The sequence below is a fragment of the Anomaloglossus baeobatrachus genome, chromosome 5 (assembly GCF_048569485.1).
Source record: "Anomaloglossus baeobatrachus isolate aAnoBae1 chromosome 5, aAnoBae1.hap1, whole genome shotgun sequence".
Lineage (NCBI taxonomy): Eukaryota > Metazoa > Chordata > Amphibia > Anura > Aromobatidae > Anomaloglossus > Anomaloglossus baeobatrachus.
This window is the reverse complement of record NC_134357.1, coordinates 299,310,300-299,331,426: the sequence shown is the minus strand read 5'-3', so window position 1 is coordinate 299,331,426 and position 21,127 is coordinate 299,310,300. Positions and strand designations below refer to the sequence as shown.

General features: G+C 50.4%; 2 protein-coding genes across 2 annotated transcripts in view; one reads left to right on the top strand and one right to left on the bottom strand.

Annotated features, from left to right (window-relative positions):
- Positions 1-908: 908 nt before the first annotated feature.
- Positions 909-9,998, bottom strand: MRPS7 (mitochondrial ribosomal protein S7). Its single transcript, XM_075349639.1, has 5 exons — positions 9,778-9,998; positions 8,014-8,205; positions 7,663-7,726; positions 1,369-1,536; positions 909-1,282 (listed from the first exon to the last, which is right to left on the bottom strand). Exons 1-5 carry the CDS (start codon positions 9,831-9,833, stop codon positions 1,061-1,063), a joined length of 702 nt encoding a protein of 233 aa, XP_075205754.1. The 5' UTR covers positions 9,834-9,998; the 3' UTR covers positions 909-1,060.
- Positions 9,779-21,127, top strand: part of GGA3 (golgi associated, gamma adaptin ear containing, ARF binding protein 3) — a 50,025-nt gene continuing 38,676 nt past the window's right edge. The window contains exons 1-7 of the mRNA XM_075349638.1: positions 9,779-9,992; positions 13,477-13,561; positions 13,671-13,746; positions 14,887-14,985; positions 15,106-15,229; positions 16,599-16,702; positions 16,785-16,865. Coding sequence (XP_075205753.1) covers positions 9,953-9,992; positions 13,477-13,561; positions 13,671-13,746; positions 14,887-14,985; positions 15,106-15,229; positions 16,599-16,702; positions 16,785-16,865 — 609 coding nt within the window. The 5' untranslated portion in view covers positions 9,779-9,952. The remainder of the gene's footprint in view (positions 9,993-13,476; positions 13,562-13,670; positions 13,747-14,886; positions 14,986-15,105; positions 15,230-16,598; positions 16,703-16,784; positions 16,866-21,127) is intronic.

Sequence of the window (21,127 nt, the reverse complement as noted above, 5' to 3'; positions counted from 1 at the left end):
GGGAGGAGTCCTCAGCCAAAATTCCTGTCAGGGAGGAGTCCTCAGCCAAAATTCCTGTCAGGGAGGAGTCCTCAGCCAAAATTCCTGTCAGGGAGGAGTCCTCAGCTAAAATTCTTATCAGGGAGGATCTCACCTCAGCTCCAGTGTGGAGATTCTGACGCCTGCTATGCCTGGTCACACTTGGTGCAGAGCGTGTGTCAACTCAGAGCCTGCCAGAGGGACTGAGGACGTTTTTCATCAGCTCTGGAAAATTGGTGCCATGAGACCCGTCGTCCAGTGAGTAACAGCCCAGGATCCAGCGTCGCAGGAGGGGGTACGGGGAGGCAACACTCCACGTTCCCGCCTGTTGATGGTTTTGGGAAATCGGTCCCTGAAAGAACAGTCGCCCTCTAAAAACAAAAAATTCTTGCTGCAGTAGTCTGCAGAGATGTGCCTCCTATAGACACTAAGCTAAAACTGAAGTAGCCTGGCTGGGCCAGGGGGGGGGGGGGGGGGTGTATACTGCAGGGGAGGAGCTAACATCTTTGCATCTACTTAGTGTCCTCCTATGGATAAGCAGCATGCCGCCGTTCTCAAATTAATGGCGGTGGACAGGATATGGGTGGACACACTGTATAGACTATAGCCCTCAGAGTATGATGGTACAAGAAAAAGAAAAAGAAAAAAATTTAGTGTGAGTGGCCAAACCTCAGGGGAAAAAAAAAAAAAAAACACTACATATGTGAATTTTGGCTAAAGGGCGATTTTACAAAAAGTTGCTTATTTCCCTGCAGCAGGTAATATACAGTAATGATACATGCCCTGAAATAGACGGCCATCCATATAATACAAATATAGAGCAAGTGAGAAAGGGTAACAATATACAACTACCCCTAGTAGGGCATCTGACATGAACAAGTCATCACACATTTTGAAATACAATTTTCCTTTTTATTAATGAAAACATATTTACACATCACAATAAAGAAAAGTAGTTTAGTTTATATACATGAAGCTCTTCTCATGACCTGGAATATTAGTCCTTATGTGGTCAGAACTCAGCTGTGATAAAGGTTTATGTCTACCACCATCGGAAGTGAGCAAAGGCTCGATTTGCCTCTGCCATTTTATGGAGATCATTTTTCCTTTTAATAATATTCCCCTCACCGTGGAAGGCTTCTAGCAATATATCTGCAAGCCCTTCATACATTAAAGTGCGGCGAGCCTTCTTCTCTCGGCCTTCAGTGATAATCCACTTCATCGCCATAAAGCGACGCTTTTGGTCTGTTAGGGGTACAGGGACCTGCACCAAAAAAAAAAATAAAAAAAAAATAATTACATAAATTTATAAATATTCTAAACACCCTTCAAGTTCACGTGGTTAAATACCTGATAGGATTTCCCTCCTTTCAGTATATTTGTGAGGCCAATGATGGGGGTGCATTGCTCCACTGCCTTGTGAAATATGGCATAAGGGTTGCACTCAATGTTCTCCCTCTCCTCCGGACTTGCTTTGTAATATTTCTCTAGCTGTGTTCTCTTGATTTTCTCCAGAGTCTGAAACAAATATGGAAAACAACATGTAATTGTCAGATTGAGTAGAAAGGAGTGGTTGGTCGTGCATGTTCCCTTCTGATCCATTAAAATTTACGAGATATGCCGTGAAGGGGCAACTGGGCAGATATACAAAATGGCCATTTATATGTGCTAAATATCTCATTTTTCTTAGATGATCCATTAAAAGCCTATGCCACTGACTAATATAGGGCATTCAGCCATCTTTGGATCTTCAGTGCCAGGACTTCTAGAAGCGTGGCACAATCCACCTGTAAAACTTTATCAAACCCCATGGACAGGAATCCAAAGCAATCAATTAAAACCTACTCTGTGTTAATTATTTTGGTCCACAATACTCCTTAAAGTGAGCCTAACAGCTTCTCCAGGCACCAACAAGAATTTATTGCTACCATTAAACCCTGCCTAATAACCCCGCTTAGCTGTTTTATCAATTTTTTCATAAGCCAAAAAAATGGGTTTGGGCTACTCACAGTAAAATCCCTTTCTCAGACCATTCATTGGGGATCACAAGAAACCACAGGTCTATGCTGCTGCCACTAGGCAAGAAAAAAGGTCATCTCAGCAGGGTACACCAACCAAGTGGCACAAAAGCTACTCAGAAAGCACTGAGAGAAGCAACAGAAAGAACAAAGCTGAGAATAAAATAGTTGAAAACAAAACCCTCCCCATGAAGGCTCTCAAAAATGGATTTTACAGAGTACCCAAATCCTCTTTTCTCTTGCGCTTCATTTGGGGACATAGGAAAGCAATCCCAAAGGGTGGGATAAAGAACAGGAATGGAATAAAGCCATGATCATGACCTGAGCCACTGCCGAAGCACTCCTCAGCCGAGGCGTGGAGGTGCACGCAGTAGAATTTTGACAAGGTATAAACAGAAAACCAGGTAACCACTTTACAAAAGCTGTGACCAGGAAGCTTTATGTTGTACAGCCCAGGAAGCCCCCACTGCATGGGTGGAGGGAACCTTGACTTCTGATGGGGGCAGCCTCCTTTTTGCCTGATAGGCTTCCAAAATGTTAAAGCGGATCCATCGCGTGATAGTGGCCTTAGTAGCTGGGAGTCCTATGATGGTCTTCCAGAATCACAAGCAAGGAGTCCGAACATCTGAATGGTGCCATTCTGGAAAGACATATGTAATGCTCTGACTAGATCCAACTTATGAGGTGACTGTTCCACAGGATGAAGCAGGGATGGACAGAAGGATGGCAGAATGATGTCCTCATTGAGGTGAAAAGACCAACCACCTTGAGGAAAAAGGAATTGGGTGAAGAACCACCTTGTCCTGAAAAAACACAAAAAAGGGGGAACGACAGGAGAGTGCTGCCAGCTTTGGGACGCCTGATAAAAGTTGATAGCCACCAGAAAGGCAACCTTCCAAGAGAAGAGAGAAAGGGCGACGTCTCAAAGGGGTGACCCTGAAGAATGCCCAAAACTAGATAGATATCCAAGGGGACCATGGGATGCAGATATGGCGGGACAGAATGGGTGACACTCTTGACCCAAAAGTACATGGCTAGGGTCCTCTGGAACCCGTGCCTTGAGGGAGCCAAGGGACAGGCCGGAGTTGGGGCCTGACTGCAAAAAGGAGAAGAGAGGAAAGGTTCCAAAAAGTACCAGTCTAGCCTTACACCTACAAAAAAAAAAAAAATCTATCCAGTCCATTCATAAACACGGGAAGAGGGTTTCCTTGCCTTGATCATTATCTGTATGACTTGGTAAGAGAAACCAGTGTCTCTTAGGACCACGGCTTCAAAAAGCCTTGTCATTAAATTAAGAGAATATGACTTCTGGTGGAAGAGACGCCCCTGAGACAGGAGGTTTGGGCAGTCTGGGACCTTGGGTGGCACAGTGGCTCAGTGGTTAGCACTGCAGCCTTGCAGTGCTGGGGTCCTGGGTTCTAGTCCCACTCAGGACAACATCTGCAAGGAGTTTGTATGTTCTCCCCGTGTTTGCGTGGGTTTCCTCCCACACTCCAAAAAACATACTGATAGGGAATTTAGATTGGCAACACTGTCCCCATTGGGGCTCACAATGTATGTAAAGCGCTGTGGAATTAATAGTGCTATATAAATGAATAAATATTATTCCATGGGACATCCACAAGAAGATTGACTACCTACATACATATACAGTATCATATGTTTTTGGACCACTCTAGCGCCACGAGGATGGCCGGTTCTCCTTCCACTTTGATCTTCTTGATGAGATGAGCTATCAGGGGGTAGAGGTGGGAAGAGATATGGTAGGCTGAATTGAGACCATGGCAGAACAAGTTTGTAGACACCAATCGCTATGGGATAGCGGGACCTGGAGATCAACTAAGGAATCTTCCTATTCATCCTGGATGTCATCAGGTCGACTTCAGGAACGTCCCATCATTGGCAGATTTGATTGAAGTTCTCTGGATTCAGAGACCATTCGCCCGAGGAGAGGCATTCCCGCTTTAAGGAGTCAGTGGCCCAGTTGTCCACAACTGGAATGTGAACTACTGAGATTGCCAGTATCCTGCTCAGCCCATGAGAGAGAGAGAGACCACCATTACTAATGTGCTATGGGTTCAGTCTTGGTGATTGAGAGGTTATGCCACAGTTGTAGCGTTGTTGGATTGAATATGCATCGGATGGCCTGACAGTCCTGCCAGTGATGGATTGAAAGGTAAAATGCCCTGACCGCTAACATGTTGATTGGGAGGGAGGACTCTTGGGGAGGAAGGGGAGGGTGTTAGCGTCCCTGCAAGCTGGTGAATCGCGGTGCTCCATCCAAGGAGATTGGCTACGGTCATCAGGATCAGCCAATGCAATGGGAGAAAGGATTGCCCTTGGTGAATGAGGGGCGAGAGCTTTCATTAAAATCGGGTACTGTTTCACACGTGGGGGAAGAACAATGGGATGGTCCAGAGGAGATTGTCCCAGCGTGACAGAAGAACAAGCTGAAGAGGATGAGTGTGGAACTGTGCAAAAGGGACGGCCTACATTGCAGCGACCATCTTGCCTAGCATAGCCATGCAGTGCTGGAGAGAGAGTCGGGGTGAGTTCCATCTGAAGGAGTGAATCCCGAGCAACAGGGTGGAAAGGTTTTCGTTGGGAAGGAAAACTTTGGCATAAGCAGTATCAAACAATATCAGAGACAACTTCGCCCTGTTGACGATCCAGCACAAATGGGACACCATATCGAAAGTGATTCAAAGACTTTCGCAACCGGCTCCATAGGATGCGGCCTTGATTAGAAGGTTGTCCAAATAAGGAAAGGCCATGATGGCCGCCATGACCATTGTAAAGAGTCTGGGTTTAGAAGCTAGACCAAAGGGGAGAGCTGTGAGCTGGAAGTGAAGATCATGTACTGTGAATCGGAGAAATATTTGATGAGACATGCAAATGGATATGTGGAGATAAGCATCCTGGATGTCCATAGGGTAGAAGAGTTCTTGAGGTTCCATGGAGACGATCAATGATTGGGAGGGGGACTCCATTCTGAAGTAGTGAATGCAGACTCGCTTGTTCAGGAGCTTGAGGTCTAGGGTGGGTTGAACAGAGCAGTCTTTCTTTTCAATCATAAAAAGGTTTGACCACTAGAACAATGAAAAATATGCAAGAACTGGGCTGAGAGATGTGTGGCCAGACTCAAATGCAGATTTGGACAGGGATTCAATGTGTCTGTCATTTGAATCCTTGTGAGAAGCACTGTCTGAAAGCGGCAGAATCATATTGGTGGTGAACCAAAATACCAGAAGATCAACAATCGGGGAACTCTGCTTAGACCTTGAGGAGGTTGGGAGAAAAAAAAAGGATACAGGATATCCATTTGCCTCCTTCTCTGAAAACACCTTTCCGGATGCCCCTATTCCTTGAATAAAATACTCTCGAACTCCATGTGGTAGGAAAACACCTGAGGGAGGCCTACCCAGGTTCTTGAAGCCGTATAAGCGGTCAGAAGGTGATCTTAATCCTTTACTGAGCGATTGGCCACAGTCCATGGAGACTCAAGGAGAATGCAGGAGCTCAGGGCAACATCTGCTAGAAGATGGTGTGGGGGGGGGGATGAGAAAAAGGGTCAGAGAACACGCATGCAAGGAGCCTGGGCGGCAGTAATTGACAAAAAGAAAGGGGAACTCTGATTGGCAAGAGGTGGCAGGGTTAAAAGATAATCCACAAGTACAGCGCGTCAGATGACACTGGGAGGCGTGGCTTGGAGAAAGCCAGGCCTGAATTTGAGGGGACAGACCAGTGAGGCCGACAGAACCCATCGCATTTGTATCCTATGATCTCTTGGAAGGAGCTACGGAGTGAATGGGATGCACTGTTCTAGGTTGCAGCTAGGAGAGAAAAGCCTGGGCCAGAACAGATAGGGAGCACCCACTGTCCATGTTTAAGGGAAGGATGGCTGTAATGTCCAGAGGCAGTCCCAAATCCTTCACCTAATGGGAGATGGCTCGAAGGCTCCTCGGAGGTAAGCGGGCTTTACATGCTACGATATCGTTAATGAATTATCGTCGGGGTCACGTTGTTTGTGACGCACATCCGGCGTCATTAACGATATCGCAGTGTGTAAAACTTAAGAGCGATCTGAAACGATCGCAAAAGAGGGCAAAATAGTTTGCTGCGGAGAGGTCGTCCCGAAATAAAAAAAATCGTTTTCTGCTTTTTAGCAATGTTGTTTATCATTCCTGCGGCAGCACACATCGCTGTGTGTGACACCGCAGGAGCGACGGACATCTCCTTACCTGCCTCCACCGGCTATGCGGAAGGAAGGAGGTGGGCGGGATGTTTATGTCCAGCTCATCTCCGCCCCTCCGCTTCTATTGGACGGCTGCAGTGTGACGTTGCTGTGACGCCGCACGACCTGCCCCCTTAGAAAGGAGGCGGTTCGCCGGCCAGAGCAACGTCGCAGAGCAGTATGTGCGTGTGACGCTGCCGTAGCGATATTGTTCGCTACGGCAGTGATCACCACATATCGGCCGTATGACGGGGGCGGGTGTTATCCCGCTCGACATCGCTAGCCGATGCTAGCGATGTCGCAGCGTGTAAACCCCGCTGTAGTCTCTGGGGATGTATCAGTTTTCTCCCCTGAATTGTCTGCTATGGTGGACAATTGGGCCGGGGATGGATGGCGAAGACAGTCCAGGTGGCAGCCCCAAGTCTCTCTTGATGTGTTAGGTCGTACAGACCAGAGAGAGTACGATATGGATCAAACCACATGGTTCCCTCAGTCTCTAAGGTGGGAAGACAGGGTGAGAGATTGCACCCTGTTGCCCAAGTCACAATCTTTAGCTCAAAAGATAAAGATTAGAAAACACAGAGTTCAGGTAGAAACGGATTTGAGAGTAGACCCGTGTCTGCCTCCAACTGATGCCAAGCTATAACTAATTAGCTTTGTCTCAGTCGGTGGATGTACCCTGCTGAGGAGGAGCTAGATTTTAAATTGCATAGTGTCAGCCTCTTAGTAGCAGCAGGATACACCCATGGTCCTATGTCATTGCTGCCTCCATAGGCAAGCACAGTGCATCAGTGAAGCTAGGGTCCATACACCCTGCTTACTGCACACTGGCAGGGTGGCAGAGATTTGAAAGAAAGCTGGCGGTGACGCCAATCATGTTATCACATCCACAGCAGAGTGATAACGTTTAGTGGAATGATTATTCTGGAAAAAGATAAACACCCCACGACATTCATACATTAATTAGCATATCTTAACTGCAGTTCTAAAAAAACCTATTTTTGTCCCATTCCGTAATCAGGAAGACAATAAGGCTACTTTCACACTTGCGTTGAACGGCCTCCGTTGCATTGCGTTGTGTGACGGATGCAACGGATGCGTTGCATATAATGGCACAACGGATCGTACAAAACAACGTAAAGCTTTTTTTTAAATTTTTTTTAAAACGCTGACACTTGCGTTACAGTGCATCGTCTATACAAGTCTATGGAGAATAGCGCAGTGCGTTAACGAACTGCACTGAACACAAGTGTGAAAGTACCCTAAGGCCTTGACAGTAATAGCAATAAATAGATGGTGGTGGTTTCGGAGCCTGGGGTATCTGTCAGGTTACTTTTTACCTTTTTATATTCCATTTACTTTCATTGACGAGGGAACACATGTCTGACTCACCCTGTTCATGATCTGTCGTGACAAAATCTTATCACCGCCCTTCATCATCATGTTGGTGAATTTGCTGTGAACAGCAACAGAAAAATACCATAAGATGCCGGATAGTGAAAATGCAGTATGAAAAGGACAAAGTACAGAGATCCAAGTGGCTGTGTCACCAGAATTTACAATACAAACTGAACAGATGATTAAATAAACCCCATTAAGTCCTGAATACCACCTATCCCAGTCAGTGGCAATTAGAGGTAATACTACAGAAGATCTAGTTAGCCATTCCTTCTACCATGATGAATGAAAGCTATTGTGAAGCACATGTCGTACATCATTTCATCTTGTGTTTTTGATAAATACCTTATAGCCGGGTCAGTGAAGACAGAGCTGGTCAGTCCGTTCGGACATGCCTTGATAGGTCTGACGACCTTAAGTTCCCATTTCTCCTGATCTTCTTTACTAAGGTCCTCAAAGGGACGGCGGTATTTCTCCTTATCTGTGACAGGGTCCAAATACTGAGGGTTGTACCTGCTCCATCGCACCTGCATTAAACTGAAATCAGCCAACATCACTACAATGGCCGCGTGTAATAACTGGCTACTTAATGTGCAATGGACATGTAAAGTGACATCAGTTATTCAAGATAAAGCATTACGGTCTAGTAGTGATGAGCGAACATGGTGCTGGATGCTCGGATGGGTGTGACTCGTGTATGGAGTATAATGGAAGTCAGTCGGGCACTCAAGTATTTTTCCAGGAGATCAATGAGGGTGCGAGTGCAGCAGATCAGCGAGGGGGAGGGGGCAGATCAGCGAGGGGGAGGGGGCAGATCAGCGAGGGGGAGGGGGCAGATCAGCGAGGGGGAGGGGGCAGATCAGCGAGGGGGAGGGGGCAGATCAGCGAGGGGGAGGGGGCAGATCAGCGAGGGGGAGGGGGCAGATCAGCGAGGGGGAGGGGCAGATCAGCGAGGGGGAGGGGGCAGATCAGCGAGGGGGAGGGGGCAGATCAGCGAGGGGAAGGGGGCAGATCAGCGAGGGGAAGGGGGCAGATCAGCGAGGGGAAGGGGGCAGATCAGCGAGGGGAAGGGGGCAGATCAGCGAGGGGAAGGGGGCAGATCAGCGAGGGGAAGGGGGCAGATCAGCGAGGGGAAGGGGGCAGATCAGCGAGGGGAAGGGGGCAGATCAGCGAGGGAAAGGGGGCAGATCAGCGAGGGAAAGGGGGCAGATCAGCGAGGGAAAGGGGGCAGATCAGCGAGGGGAAGGGGGCAGATCAGCGAGGGGAAGGGGGCAGATCAGCGAGGGGAAGGGGGCAGATCAGCGAGGGGAAGGGGGCAGATCAGCGAGGGGAAGGGGGCAGATCAGCGAGGGGAAGGGGGCAGATCAGCGAGGGGAAGGGGGCAGATCAGCGAGGGAAAGGGGGCAGATCAGCGAGGGAAGGGGGGCAGATCAGCGAGGGGAAGGGGGGCAGATCAGCGAGGGGAAGGGGGCAGATCAGCGAGGGGAAGGGGGCAGATCAGCGAGGGGAAGGGGGCAGATCAGCGAGGGGAAGGGGGCAGATCAGCGAGGGGAAGGGGGCAGATCGGCAAGGGTGGCAGATCATTTGCTTCTGTTGTTGGGCATCCCCTGCTTGATCACTTACAGGGCCCCACCAATGGAATGAGAACAATGGTAGTGCGCTCCCACTATTCCCATCAGGTGGCGCCACTGATTGAATATTGATTAGCAGATTGGCTGCAGCAGTCACATGATGACACAATGCCCACTAGAGACAGTGATAAGCAGGGGTTGGCCAGTAGTGCGTACCCTGCTTCCACAGCCATTATAACCCCTGGTAACCTCCCACCTTTCTCCCCCGCGGTGCTACTACAACCTACTACAGACATGCCTAGTTCAGGACTATGGTGGCCACAGAGGTCAGAACTCATGCTCCCTTCAGTAGGAGGACAGCCATTAGGCGGCGCCTCTATGACCACAGCCATGTGGATGCTGGAGCTCTCCTCCTCTGCCCTTTACCCCGGGTCCCCTGTCTGCACAGACAGCGCAGCCCCTGCACTTATTACCATGACAACACTTCCTGCTGTACCGCACCTCTCACTTTACGGTAATGACACTAGGACACACACACCTCGGTAACCCGGCCCGGATCCGCTGTACGAGCAGCTTATAGCTGGGCGCCGCCATCTTTATTTGACCTCTCACGAGATCCCGATCCTGTACAGAAGACCAGTGAAGTCTCGCGAGACAGGAGCTGTACGGTTCACAGAAGTCTCCGCGGAGGAGGCGGGGCCTCCGCTGACATCATGGCGGACAGTGACGGGGAGACCCTGGAGTCCTGGCTGAGTGAGTGACAGAGAGCGACACCCGCCGGGTCACCTCAGAGCTCTGTATATAGCGGTGATCGCGGCTGTGCTCCTGCACATGCGCACTGACGTGCTCTTATTGTTGGGCATGATAGGGGGCATCTGATGTGCATGGCTGAGCCGTGCCAGGCTGACAAGTCCACAAGTGGCTATAGCACTGATGAGTGTGACTGTCACCCCTGCACATAATGTAGTGAGACCTGCCCCATTACTGTACACATGGGGGCATGTTACTGAGCTGCCTCTAACCTGTCCTAGAAGTGCCAGTGTGCCCACAGCCTCGGGTGGCACAGCTATATGGAATGGAGGTCATTGATTTCCATCCATTGCCATACTCGCCTGACACCAGATGGCTATAATAAAGGGGGACTGTGTGCCACCATGGTGTGTGGTATGCCCAACACAGGACCCCAGGCCCCACAACAAGGGTAACACTAGGCCCGACCGTCCCGGGTGGTGTTGTGACCGTGCCGGGGGCAAATTGTCGCTCATACAGGAATGCAATGCAGACTGTATCAGATTTCAGACTTTGAAGTCTGCCGCCTGTCACCCGTTACGGCTAAATCTATATCAACATCCGCAGATTATTGGCGGAAAAATCACCTCCACTTAAAGGGATGTTCCAGTTTCAGAAATCATTTTTCCCTGTTGCAATTTGCTTAAAAAACTGTCTCCAGCGCTGCTCTTGATGTCTGTTATTGTCTGCAGCGCTGACATCACTGAAAGCGCTGCAGCTAATCGGTCAGCTCAGCGGCTCGGTATGAGCTGCTGATCTCACTGATTGGTTGCAGCGCTGTCAACGTGACCAGCAGAGCAGACAATGGCACTGACTTTCGCTGGACCTGGGGAAGGTGAGTAGAGCTCTTATTTTTGAACAAGGTAGTTCTTCTAAGCCAATATGTTTACTTCAGTAAGCAACGGCGTATTTTTTTGGATATGCCATCACTTAAAGGGTTAGTCTCAAAGTAGCAAGTTATCCTTTATGCATAGGATAGCCCAGGGCTCAACATGCGCACGTGGCCTTAGTCTTTACAATGCAGTGGCTAGCTTTGGACTAGTGGGCTATCAGAAATGTCTTATGGCTCCTTCTGCCAGAATATTGCCTTCTTGCCGCTGTAAAAAGTGGAGTGATCCATCGCAAGCTAGATCCTGAGATAGGGCAGGGAAACTGTGATGGCTCAGTGATTGCACCATAAACTCAAAATGGCCAATGCCACGTACATAGTGGCGTAAGACATCACATTATGGTGGGCTGCACTTTGAAAGGAGTAGTCTTTACTAAGTGATGCTCATTTTTAGAACCGTATAACACAGATGAGTGCTATCCTATGTTATCGGATAGCACTCAGCCCAATGTTATACTATGGGGCAGTGCTGACCAGTGGCATGACGAAAATATTGCTGCATGCTGCGAATGGCCACATATCCCAGATACGCACACCCATACAGGTCTATAGGTGCGTGTGAAACATCGGACTGCACTGATGACATCCAAGTACAGTCAGATATATGCGGAGACAGGCAATGGAGACATTAATCCCTCCATCTTCTCCTTATCTCTGATCTGATTCTCACATACGAGAGAATCTGATCACCATGAATGACTCTCTCAGCAGATGACCATGGTATAAGAATCCAGTACCATACTGCAAAATTTGGTCAACATTTTTTTGTTGAAAGTGAAGCCAAGTATTAGGTGTGGTATACCGTTATACTAAACGGCCTAGAGGTGCGTCAGATTTATGAACCTGCCTGGGTTATTATAATATATTAGCCGCACTTTATTCTCTCTTCTGTTATTACGAATTTGTCAGTAAATTGCTGCAGTCTTTCTATTCTACAGATTGGATCGAAGTTCCTTTTAAAAAGCTTTAAAGGGGTGGTTCACCCATATTTTTTATTGTCTAGATCGATATTATATTGAGAAACAATGTTTCTCTCAAATACCTTGTGTTGTCAATAGTGCCTGTGAGAGGCGCTATTGCAGACCGCTGCTCCTCGTCCAGTGACGTCACGTCAAGTGCTGCCACGTCACATCCGTGCAGCCGGCCGCATTCTTCCAGACTCTGAGCGGTGTTTCACTGCTGTCACAGTCCATCTGCTCCCTCCTCCCTCCTAGCACGGCGCGTCTCCTGCTCCCCCCCTTCCCTCCTCCCTCCTGGCACAGCACGGCGCATCTCCTGCTCCCCTCCCTCCTCCCTCCTAGCACGGCGCGTCTCCTGCTCCCCCCCCTTCCCTCCTCCCTCCTCCCTCCTGGCACAGCACGGCGCATCTCCTGCTCCCCTCCCTCCTCCCTCCTCCCTCCTAGCACAGCACGGCGCATCTCCTGCTCCCCCTTCCCTCCTCCCTCCTCCCTCCTAGCACAGCACGGCGCATCTCCTGCTCCCCCTTCCCTCCTCCCTCCTCCCTCCTAGCACAGCACGGCGCATCTCCTGCTCCCCCTTCCCTCCTCCCTCCTCCCTCCTAGTACAGCACGGCGCATCTCCTGCTCCCCCTTCCCTCCTCCCTCCTAGCACAGCACGGCGCATCTCCTGCTCCCCCTTCCCTCCTCCCTCCTAGCACAGCACGGCGCATCTCCTGCTCCCCTCCCTCCTCCCTCCTCCCCCTCCCTCCTCCCTCCTCCCCCTCCCTCCTCCCCCCCTCCCTCCTCCATCCTCCATCCTCCCTCCTCCCTCCTAGCACAGCACGGCGCATCTCCTGCTCCCCTCCCTCCTCCCTCCTAGCACAGCACGGTGCGTTCCCTCCTCCCTCCTCGCAGAACGCTGCAAGCAAGAGACGTGCTGTGAGGGAGGAGGGAGGAGGAGCAGGGAGCAGATGGGCTCAGAATGTAGCCGGCTGCACGGATGTGACGTGTGCAGCATTTGACGGTGACGTCACTGGAGCGGGATCAGTGGTCTGCAATAGCGCCTCTCACAGGCACTATTGCCAACACAAGGTATTTGAGAGAAACATTGTTTCTCAATATAATATCGATCTAGACAATAAAAAATATGGGTGAACCACCCCTTTAAGTGATCATTGCTTAAAAAGGAACCGGATCCCATTCGGCCGGTCAGAGGCCTTGTATGTCAGCTGCTGTAGACTTGTCTGTGACTGTTGTGTACGGCTGTGGTCACAGATTTATCATAAGGAATAGTCTAGGGTGCTGCAGTATTCTCATCCAAGCACAGATACGTTGATGGAACCAGGGGGTGGAAATAGTATTTGTGCAACCTCTGCAGGGGCCCACGGGTGCCCATTCCCACCTCCAAAGCAGGGGATGATTGTGTGTTATGATGAGTCCACATACTGTTCTTGCACAGGCCCCCTTCTGTCTGTATCCGCTCCTAGACCCCATATGTACTTGTAGTCTGCAGTATGATGGGACTCTGCCTCTGGCCATCCCTGTTTCGTAGATTCTGCTTTATAATGGAGACCAAGTAAATGCAGCACATATATTTATTCTCCTTTCTTTCTCTCTGCAGATAAGGCCACAAACCCCTGTAATCGACAAGAGGATTGGGAGTATATCATTAGTTTCTGTGACCAAATCAACAAGGAACTTGAAGGGTAAGCCAGCAGAACGCGTTTGTGGGATATCGGGGAGTTTTAGCTGCCATTATTGGGTACAGACACTTTATGTATTAGGAGTCATGTTTTATTTCTGTTGTCTTCTTAGTCCACAGATCGCAGTCAGACTTCTGGCTCACAAAATCCAGTCCCCACAAGAATGGGAAGCGCTGCAGGCCCTCACAGTGAGTACTTTGCCCTCCCTGGTCCCAGACTTGCGGCCATGTTGTATGTACATCAAATAACTGTAAGGCGGGCTTTGCACATTGCGACATCGCAAGCCGATGCTGCGATGTCGCACGCGATAGTCCTCGCCCCCGTCGCAGGTGCGATATCGTGTGATAGCTGGCGTAGCAAACATTATCGCTACGCCAGCTTCACATGCACTCACCTGCCCTGCGACCGTCGCTCTGGCCGGCGACCCGCCTCCTTCCTAAGGGGGCGGGTCGTGCGGCGTCATAGCGACGGCAGGCGGCCAATAGCGGCCCACCTCCTTCCTTCCGCATATCCTACGGAAGCCGCGGTGACGCCGGTAGGAGATATTCCTCGCTCCTGCGACTTCACACACAGCGATGTGTGCTGCCACAGGAGCGAGGAACAACATCGGACCGTCGCGTCAGTGTAATTATGGATTACGCTGATGCTGCAGCGATGATACAATTACGACGATTTTGCGCTCGTTAATCGTATCATCTAGGCTTTACACACTACGATGTCGCATGCGATTCCGGATGTGCGTCACTTTCAATTTGACCCCACCGACATCGCACCTGCGATGTCGTAGTGTGCAAAGCCCGCCTAAGGGTATGTGCCCACGATCAGGACTTGCTGCGTTCAGGGGCGCATGTCTCCTCCGCAGGAGAACACCGCTGCTTGTACCCATGATCAGGGTTCAGTGTGCTGCGGTCTCTCTCTTGTGTTCTCCCTATGGGGGACGCATGTGATTCCGCAGCAAACAATTGACATGCTGCGGTCTGGAAAGATGCACCGCAGGTCAGTGTTTGCGGCAAAAAAAAGAAGCACAGTGGGCAGGAGATTTCTAGAAATCCATCCACTGTGCTTGTACTGTACAACGCAGCGTTTTGGACGCAGCTGAGGTAGGTTGAGTCCAAAACGCTGCAAATACTGATCGTGGACACGCACCCTAAGGATTTTTACTTGTTTTTGACGTCAGTAATTATACATTGATATTCATTTATCTCCAATTATTTTTTATACGAAAAAATTAAAAATTTGCCAGTAAGAGGAGAATATCAGCCGGCCACTAGGACTGGTCCTGTACAATGGAGGGCTGCCTGTTTACTGCTGGGCTCCTTTCTTCTCAGGTTCTGGAAGCTTGCATGAAGAACTGCGGAAGAAGATTTCACAGCGAAGTGGGCAAATTTCGCTTTTTGAATGAACTGATTAAGGTTGTGTCTCCTAAGGTAAGTGTGATCCAACCCTATCTGACAACAATGGATCAATCACTGGTCATTGGTTGTCAGGTTACTCTTTCAGTATGAATATTACTTGTATTCTATTTAAGGGGAACATTTTCTTCACAGTACTTGGGAGACAGGGTGTCAGAGAAGGTAAAGAGCAAAGTTGTCGGCTTGTTATACAGCTGGACGGTAGCCCTGCCGGAGGAGAATAAAATAAAAGATGCTTACCAGATGCTGAAGAGACAAGGTACCGTCTTCTCTTCTGCTGTTCTTTCATGTATATCGTGAAATTGTTTTTCCAGAATTAAACATCTTCACAGTATAGCCTGCTCATGTATGGTCAGTGGAGGCCGCTCATGGTACCCTCTGCCAATCATGTGTACAGCGAGGTAACTGCACCTTCAGTGCCTTGTAAATGTGACTGAGCTCATAGATCCAGACACAATATCTGTCCCTTAGGGTATGCTCAAACGAGCGTGAAAAACGGACGAGTGCAATGCGAGAAAATCTCACATTGCACTCTGACCAATGTTAGTGAATGAGGGACAGCAGTTGGTCAGCTTTATTCTCATCCAGATTCTGGATGCAAGAAAAGTAGCAACATGCTGCGATTTTCTGCAAGAGCCGTATCATTTGCACCCATTCAAGTGAATGTGTGTGTGAGATACATCGCACTGCTCTCGGAGGTTATCCCAGTGCAGTGCGATATACGCACAGGCTGACAATGGAGGAGATGGGGGTATTAACCCCTCCCTCTCGTCCGCAGAGCCCGTCCTCCGCTTCACAGCTGTGACTCGATTGCAGGATCGGGTCACAGTCGCATGACACTCAGCTCAGGCTCGCAGCAGAGCCTGAAAAGGGGGTCATTAGCATATCGAATCCAATGCTTTCATCGGAAGCCATATGCTAGTGTGACTCGAGCCTTAAGTGGATTTTGCAATCCTATTTTGTTGGAAGAGTCAGCTTAGGTGTCATGCTGCTGTGAACCTAAAAATTAGCTTTTATCCCCAGGGAAATCTATAGCCCCATGAAAATTAAGAAAGCTGCCCTAATGTCAAGGCTTTAGTGCCATCCCTGAGTCCATCCCTCTTCCACATTGGATTTGGCCCATGAGAAATAGAGGTGGTGTAAATCGATTATTCTGTCCCATTCTATCAGTTACGACAGTGACTGCTGGACAAGAAAGAGAGTATCGCCCCTTACCTGCCGGCTCTGGCGGCTCTTCTTTTGTTTGGGTGCAACGTCATCGTCCAGTTAATCAGAAGAGGAGTCGTAGACCTAAGCAGGTGAGACGTGGTATTCTCAGCTGTCCATTGGCCACAGACCACTGTCATATCTGATGGAATGGGATGTGCAAATAATTCTGCACCGACTCGGAGTTGTCTTTCTTTGAATCTGCATCAGGTTTGACAGATAAGGGGGGCTGGCTTAGCTATTAAAAATAGTCATTCAGCCACTTTCTTTACACACCGGTGATACATAGAGAGGGAGTTGACTAGACCCTGGCACCAGCTCTTTATCAAGCTGGGAAACCTTTTTACTCACCCTGTAAATGCAGCCTCCCCCCAGAAACCCCTTAAATTAATGTCTAACTTCAATGTACATCTCTTGCCCAGGAATTGTACTTTCTGATCCTGTGATCCCAGTGGATCGAACATTGATCCCTTCACCACCAATTCGACCCAAAAATCCAATTTTTGATGATGAAGAAAGATCTAAGGTAGGTTGAGGGTTTGTGCCCGGGAAAGTCTGTCTCGCTTATATCACATTGTATTTATACATTGTGTCTTGTTATCTTTCAGTTGTTGGCCAAACTGCTGAAAAGTAAGAACCCAGATGATCTCCAGGAAGCAAACAAGCTTATTAAATCCATGGTTAAGGAGGTGAGCATGTCAGCACAGCAAATTGAGCGTGACCAACGTGAGATGTATGAGTACCTGTGTGTGGTTTGATGGCTTTTGTGCTCTTTGATCAAAAAACCACTAACAGAGTACCTTATGTCTTTAACGTTTATCGCAGTATTGGAGTTCATGTATTCATTAATCACAGTGCGCTATGTATTGTGTATGTATATACCTGTGAGCTTTGTCTGTAAGTTGTAAGACTGTTATATTGTCCATATATGCCATTTTCTTTATCGTTCCTATGGGAGACCCAGACATTGGTGTATAGCTTCTGCCTCCGGAGGACACACAAAGTACTACACTAAAAAGTGTAGCTCCTCCCTCTGAGCCTATACACCCCCTGGAGAACCAAATCTAGCTAGTTCATTGCTTTGTGTTCAGGAGGCATACATCCACACATGCATTCTCATCTGATTTTTGATTTTTGGAAAGAGTTTGAAGAAAAGCGGGTCCAAGTCTGGACCCCGGCATGTCCCTTCTCACCCCACTGTGTCGGCGGTGCTGTTAAGGTTGATTCCAAGGCTGGAGCCTTACATGCCGCGCTCCTTCATCATCCCTCGGGCTCTGGCTTGAAGTGGGAGCCAGCACGGTTCTCCATGCTTTGCAGGAGACCGGTCTCCATCCGCAGCCCTTCAGGATCCTGCTGGACGGAGCACTCATCCCCAGGGACTTGGAACCCTGCGTCTCAGCAAGCTAAGTACCTGAGACGTTTATATTCTGGGGGTCCCTGTACTTTATTATGGTGGGAGAGTGTGCTGAGTGAGTTTTCTGACATTTCCGGCCGGTTCTCTGGCTGTCGCCTGAGAACCGCGCCGATGGTGCCTGCGCGCCGGCCGCACCGCTCAAATTTAGGCCCCGGCTTCGCCGGAGGCCTACTTTCGGTTTCACTGCCCTCGCATGTCATTCATGCAGAGGGACAGTGCGGCTCCGCCCAGCGGCCGTTCGGCACAGGGGAGGGACACTCCTCACTGAGTACATGTCTCCTCCCCTGTAAGTCTATTTGGCCCTCCAGTTCCCACTCTCAGAGTTGGTCCCCCTCTCCTCGCTCCGGCGCCATTTTATCAGCGTTTTCTCTGCGATCATCACTGGCTGCAGCATCCCTGCTGAGGTGCTTGGGGGTCCGGGCTTCGGGATCTGGAGGGCACACAACACCGCTCCAGCGGTCTGGTAAGCCACAACCTCTGGTTGTGGGCCTCTGTATATACCTCTGGGGGTCACTCTGGCAGAGCCCCCACTCCAGCAGCATGTCTCACACGAGGAGCAAGGCTCCAAAGCTGTATTCAGTATGCACTGCATGTAAGCTCATACTGCCCGAACCGAGCACCTATCCACATTGTGATGCCTGCTCTAACCTGACAATGCCTCAGCCTGGAATCGCACCCACAGTGGTCTCTCAGGCTGCTCCGGCTCCTGTGGCTGAACCCCCGGCTTGGGTAGAATCCTTATCTAGGTCTATCTCCCAGTCTTTTGCCGACTCCATGGGACAGCTGTCCCGGACTTTGCTGAACATGCATCAGCCCCCTTCACAGGGTGCCTCTGCTGCTAGGGCTCTCTCAGCGGAGCTCACAGACGATTCTTCATCTGGTCCCGGGCCCCGTCCTCCTAAGAGGAGACGTAGGGCTCCCTCCCCTTCCTCGTCCCGTGCCTCTGTTTCAGAGGCTGACTCGCAGGACGAGGAGGATGCCTTTACAGGGGGCTCGGAGGCTACCTCCATATGCCCCGTTGATCTGTCCGAAAGTGACTCAGATGTTAGTGACTTGATTGCGTCCATTAATTCTGTACTGGACCTCAATCCGCCAGTATCAGAGGAGCAACCCTCTCTGTCAGAAAAGCACCAGTTTACCTTGCCTAAGAGGACAAAAGAGTGTGTTCTTTAACCACTCCAGTTTTCAGGCCGCTGTGACCAAGCCTAGGGCCTGTCCTGACAAACGCTTCCCAAAGCGTGGCTCTGATGACCGTTTTCCCTTTCCACCTGAGGTGGTCAAGGAGTGGGCTCATTCACCAAAGGTAGACCCCCCCGGTGTCTAGACTCTCAGCCCGGACCGTGGTATCAGTGGCTGATGGCACCTCTCTTAAGGATTCCACTGACCGCCAGGTTGACCTTCTGGCCAAATCTGTATATGAGGCGGCAGGGGCCTCGTTCTCCCCATCTTTTGCAGCAGTGTGGGCTCTCAAAGCCATCTCTGCTTCTTTGGAGGAGATGCATTCCCTCGCCAGGGAATCTATGCCCGAAATCGTTGCCTTAACTTCCCAAGCTTCCGCTTTTTCATCCTATGCCATGTCTGCCATGCTGGAGGCTTCTCACCGCACTGCGGTGGCTTCGGCTAATTCCCTCGCTATCCGCAGGATCTTGTGGCTTCGAGAGTGGAAGGCAGATGCTTCTTCAAAGAAGTACCTTGCTGGGCTCCCTTTTGCTGGGTCCAGGCTATTCGGTGAACAACTGGATGAAATTATTAAGGAAGCTACTGGCGGGAAGAGTACTTCCATGCCACAAACCAAAACCAGGAAACCTGTCCAGGGTAGGAACCAGTCGAGGTTTTGTTCCTTTCGTTCCTCCAACTGGTCGTCCTCTAAGCCCTCGGCCTCGTCCTCTAACTCAGCCAAGGACCAAAAATCCAACTGGCGCACAAAGGCGCGTCCACAGAAGACCGCAGGAGCTGCTGCCACTAAGGCAGCCTCCTCTTGACTATCTGTCCGCGCCAGCAACGTCCTTAGTCGCTGGCAGGCTCTCCCACTTTGGCGACGCGTGGTTTCAACACGTCTCCGATCAGTGGGTGCGGGATGTCATCTCCCACGGCTACAGGATAGAATTCTCTTCCAGCCCGCCAAACAGATTTTTTCTGTCAACTCCCCCCTGTTCCAAGGCCGCCACCTTCTCTCAGGCCGTGGCATCCTTGCAGGCCAACGGAGTAATTGTACCGGTTCCCGCCCGGGAACGGTTCAGAGGTTTCTACTCAAATCTCTTCCTAGTCCCCAAAAAGGACGGTTCCTTCCGGCCCATCCTGGATCTCAAGCTTCTCAACAAGCATGTTCAGGTGCGGCATTTTCGCATGGAATCTCTGCGGTCAGTCATTGCCTCAATGACCCAAGGGGATTTCCTGGCATCCATCGACATCAGAGATGCCTATCTGCATGTGCCAATTGCAGTTTCTCACCAGCGTTGGCTACGTTTTGCAATCGGAGAGGAACATTTCCAATTCGTGGCTCTCCCCTTCGGGTTAGCCACGGCCCCTCGGGTATTCACCAAAGTCATGGCAGCAGTGATTGCGGTTCTGCACCTCCAGGGGTTGGCAGTGATCCCTTACCTGGACGACCTTCTAGTCAAGGCTTCATCCAGCGCAGACTGTCAGCGGAGTGTCTCGCTCATTCTCGCCACTCTAGCCCAATTCGGGTGGCTGGTCAATCTGCCCAAATCCACTCTGACTCCGACCCAGAGTCTCACGTACCTAGGGATGCAGTTCGAGACTCTGCCGGCGCTTGTGAAGTTGCCCTTGATCAAACAGCAGTCCCTCCAACTGGCGGTGCGCTCTCTGCTGAGGCCCCGCCGTTATTCCATCAGGCACCTGATGCAGGTGCTGGGTCAGATGGTGGCGTCAATGGAGGCTGTTCCCTTTGCCCAGTTCCATCTGCGTCCTCTGCAGCTGGACATTCTCCGCTGTTGGGACAAGCGGCCTTCCTCCTTGCACAGGTTAGTGGCTCTGTCGCCACAGACCAGGAGCTCTCTTCAGTGGTGGCTTTGGCCCCTCTCTCTGTCTCAGGGACGCTCCTTCCTGGCTCCGTCCTGGGTGGTCCTCACCACGGATGCCAGTCTATCCGGCTGGGGAGCGGTATGTCTCCACCACCGAGCACAGGGCACTTGGACTCCGTCCGAGTCAGCCCTCTCGATCAATGTCCTGGAAACCAGAGCCGTGCTCCTGGCTCTCCTAGCTTTTCACCACCTATTGGCGGGCAAGCACATCCGAGTCCAGTCAGACAACGCAACAGCGGTTGCCTACATCAATCACCAAGGCGGGACACGCAGCCGCCTGACAATGTTGGAGGTACAACGTATCCTTCAATGGACGGAGGACTCCAAGTCCACCATATCCGCAGTCCACATCCCAGGCGTGGAAAACTGGGAGGCAGATTATCTCAGCCGTCAAACCGTGGACAGTAGCGAGTGGTCCCTGCATCCGGCAGTGTTTCAGTCAATCTGCCGCAAGTGGGGCACTCCGGACGTGGACCTAATGGCATCCCGTCAC

Coding starts and splice junctions, on each gene's coding strand:
- MRPS7 (XM_075349639.1), bottom strand. CDS start 9,833: ATGGCGGCGCCCAGCTATAAGCTGCTCGTACAGCGGATCCGGGCCGGG. Junction 8,206..9,777: donor ATCCGGGCCGGGTTACCGAG/GTGTGTGTGTCC, acceptor GGCTGATTTCAG/TTTAATGCAGGTGCGATGGA. Junction 1,283..1,368: donor AAGGAGGGAAATCCTATCAG/GTATTTAACCAC, acceptor TTTTTGGTGCAG/GTCCCTGTACCCCTAACAGA.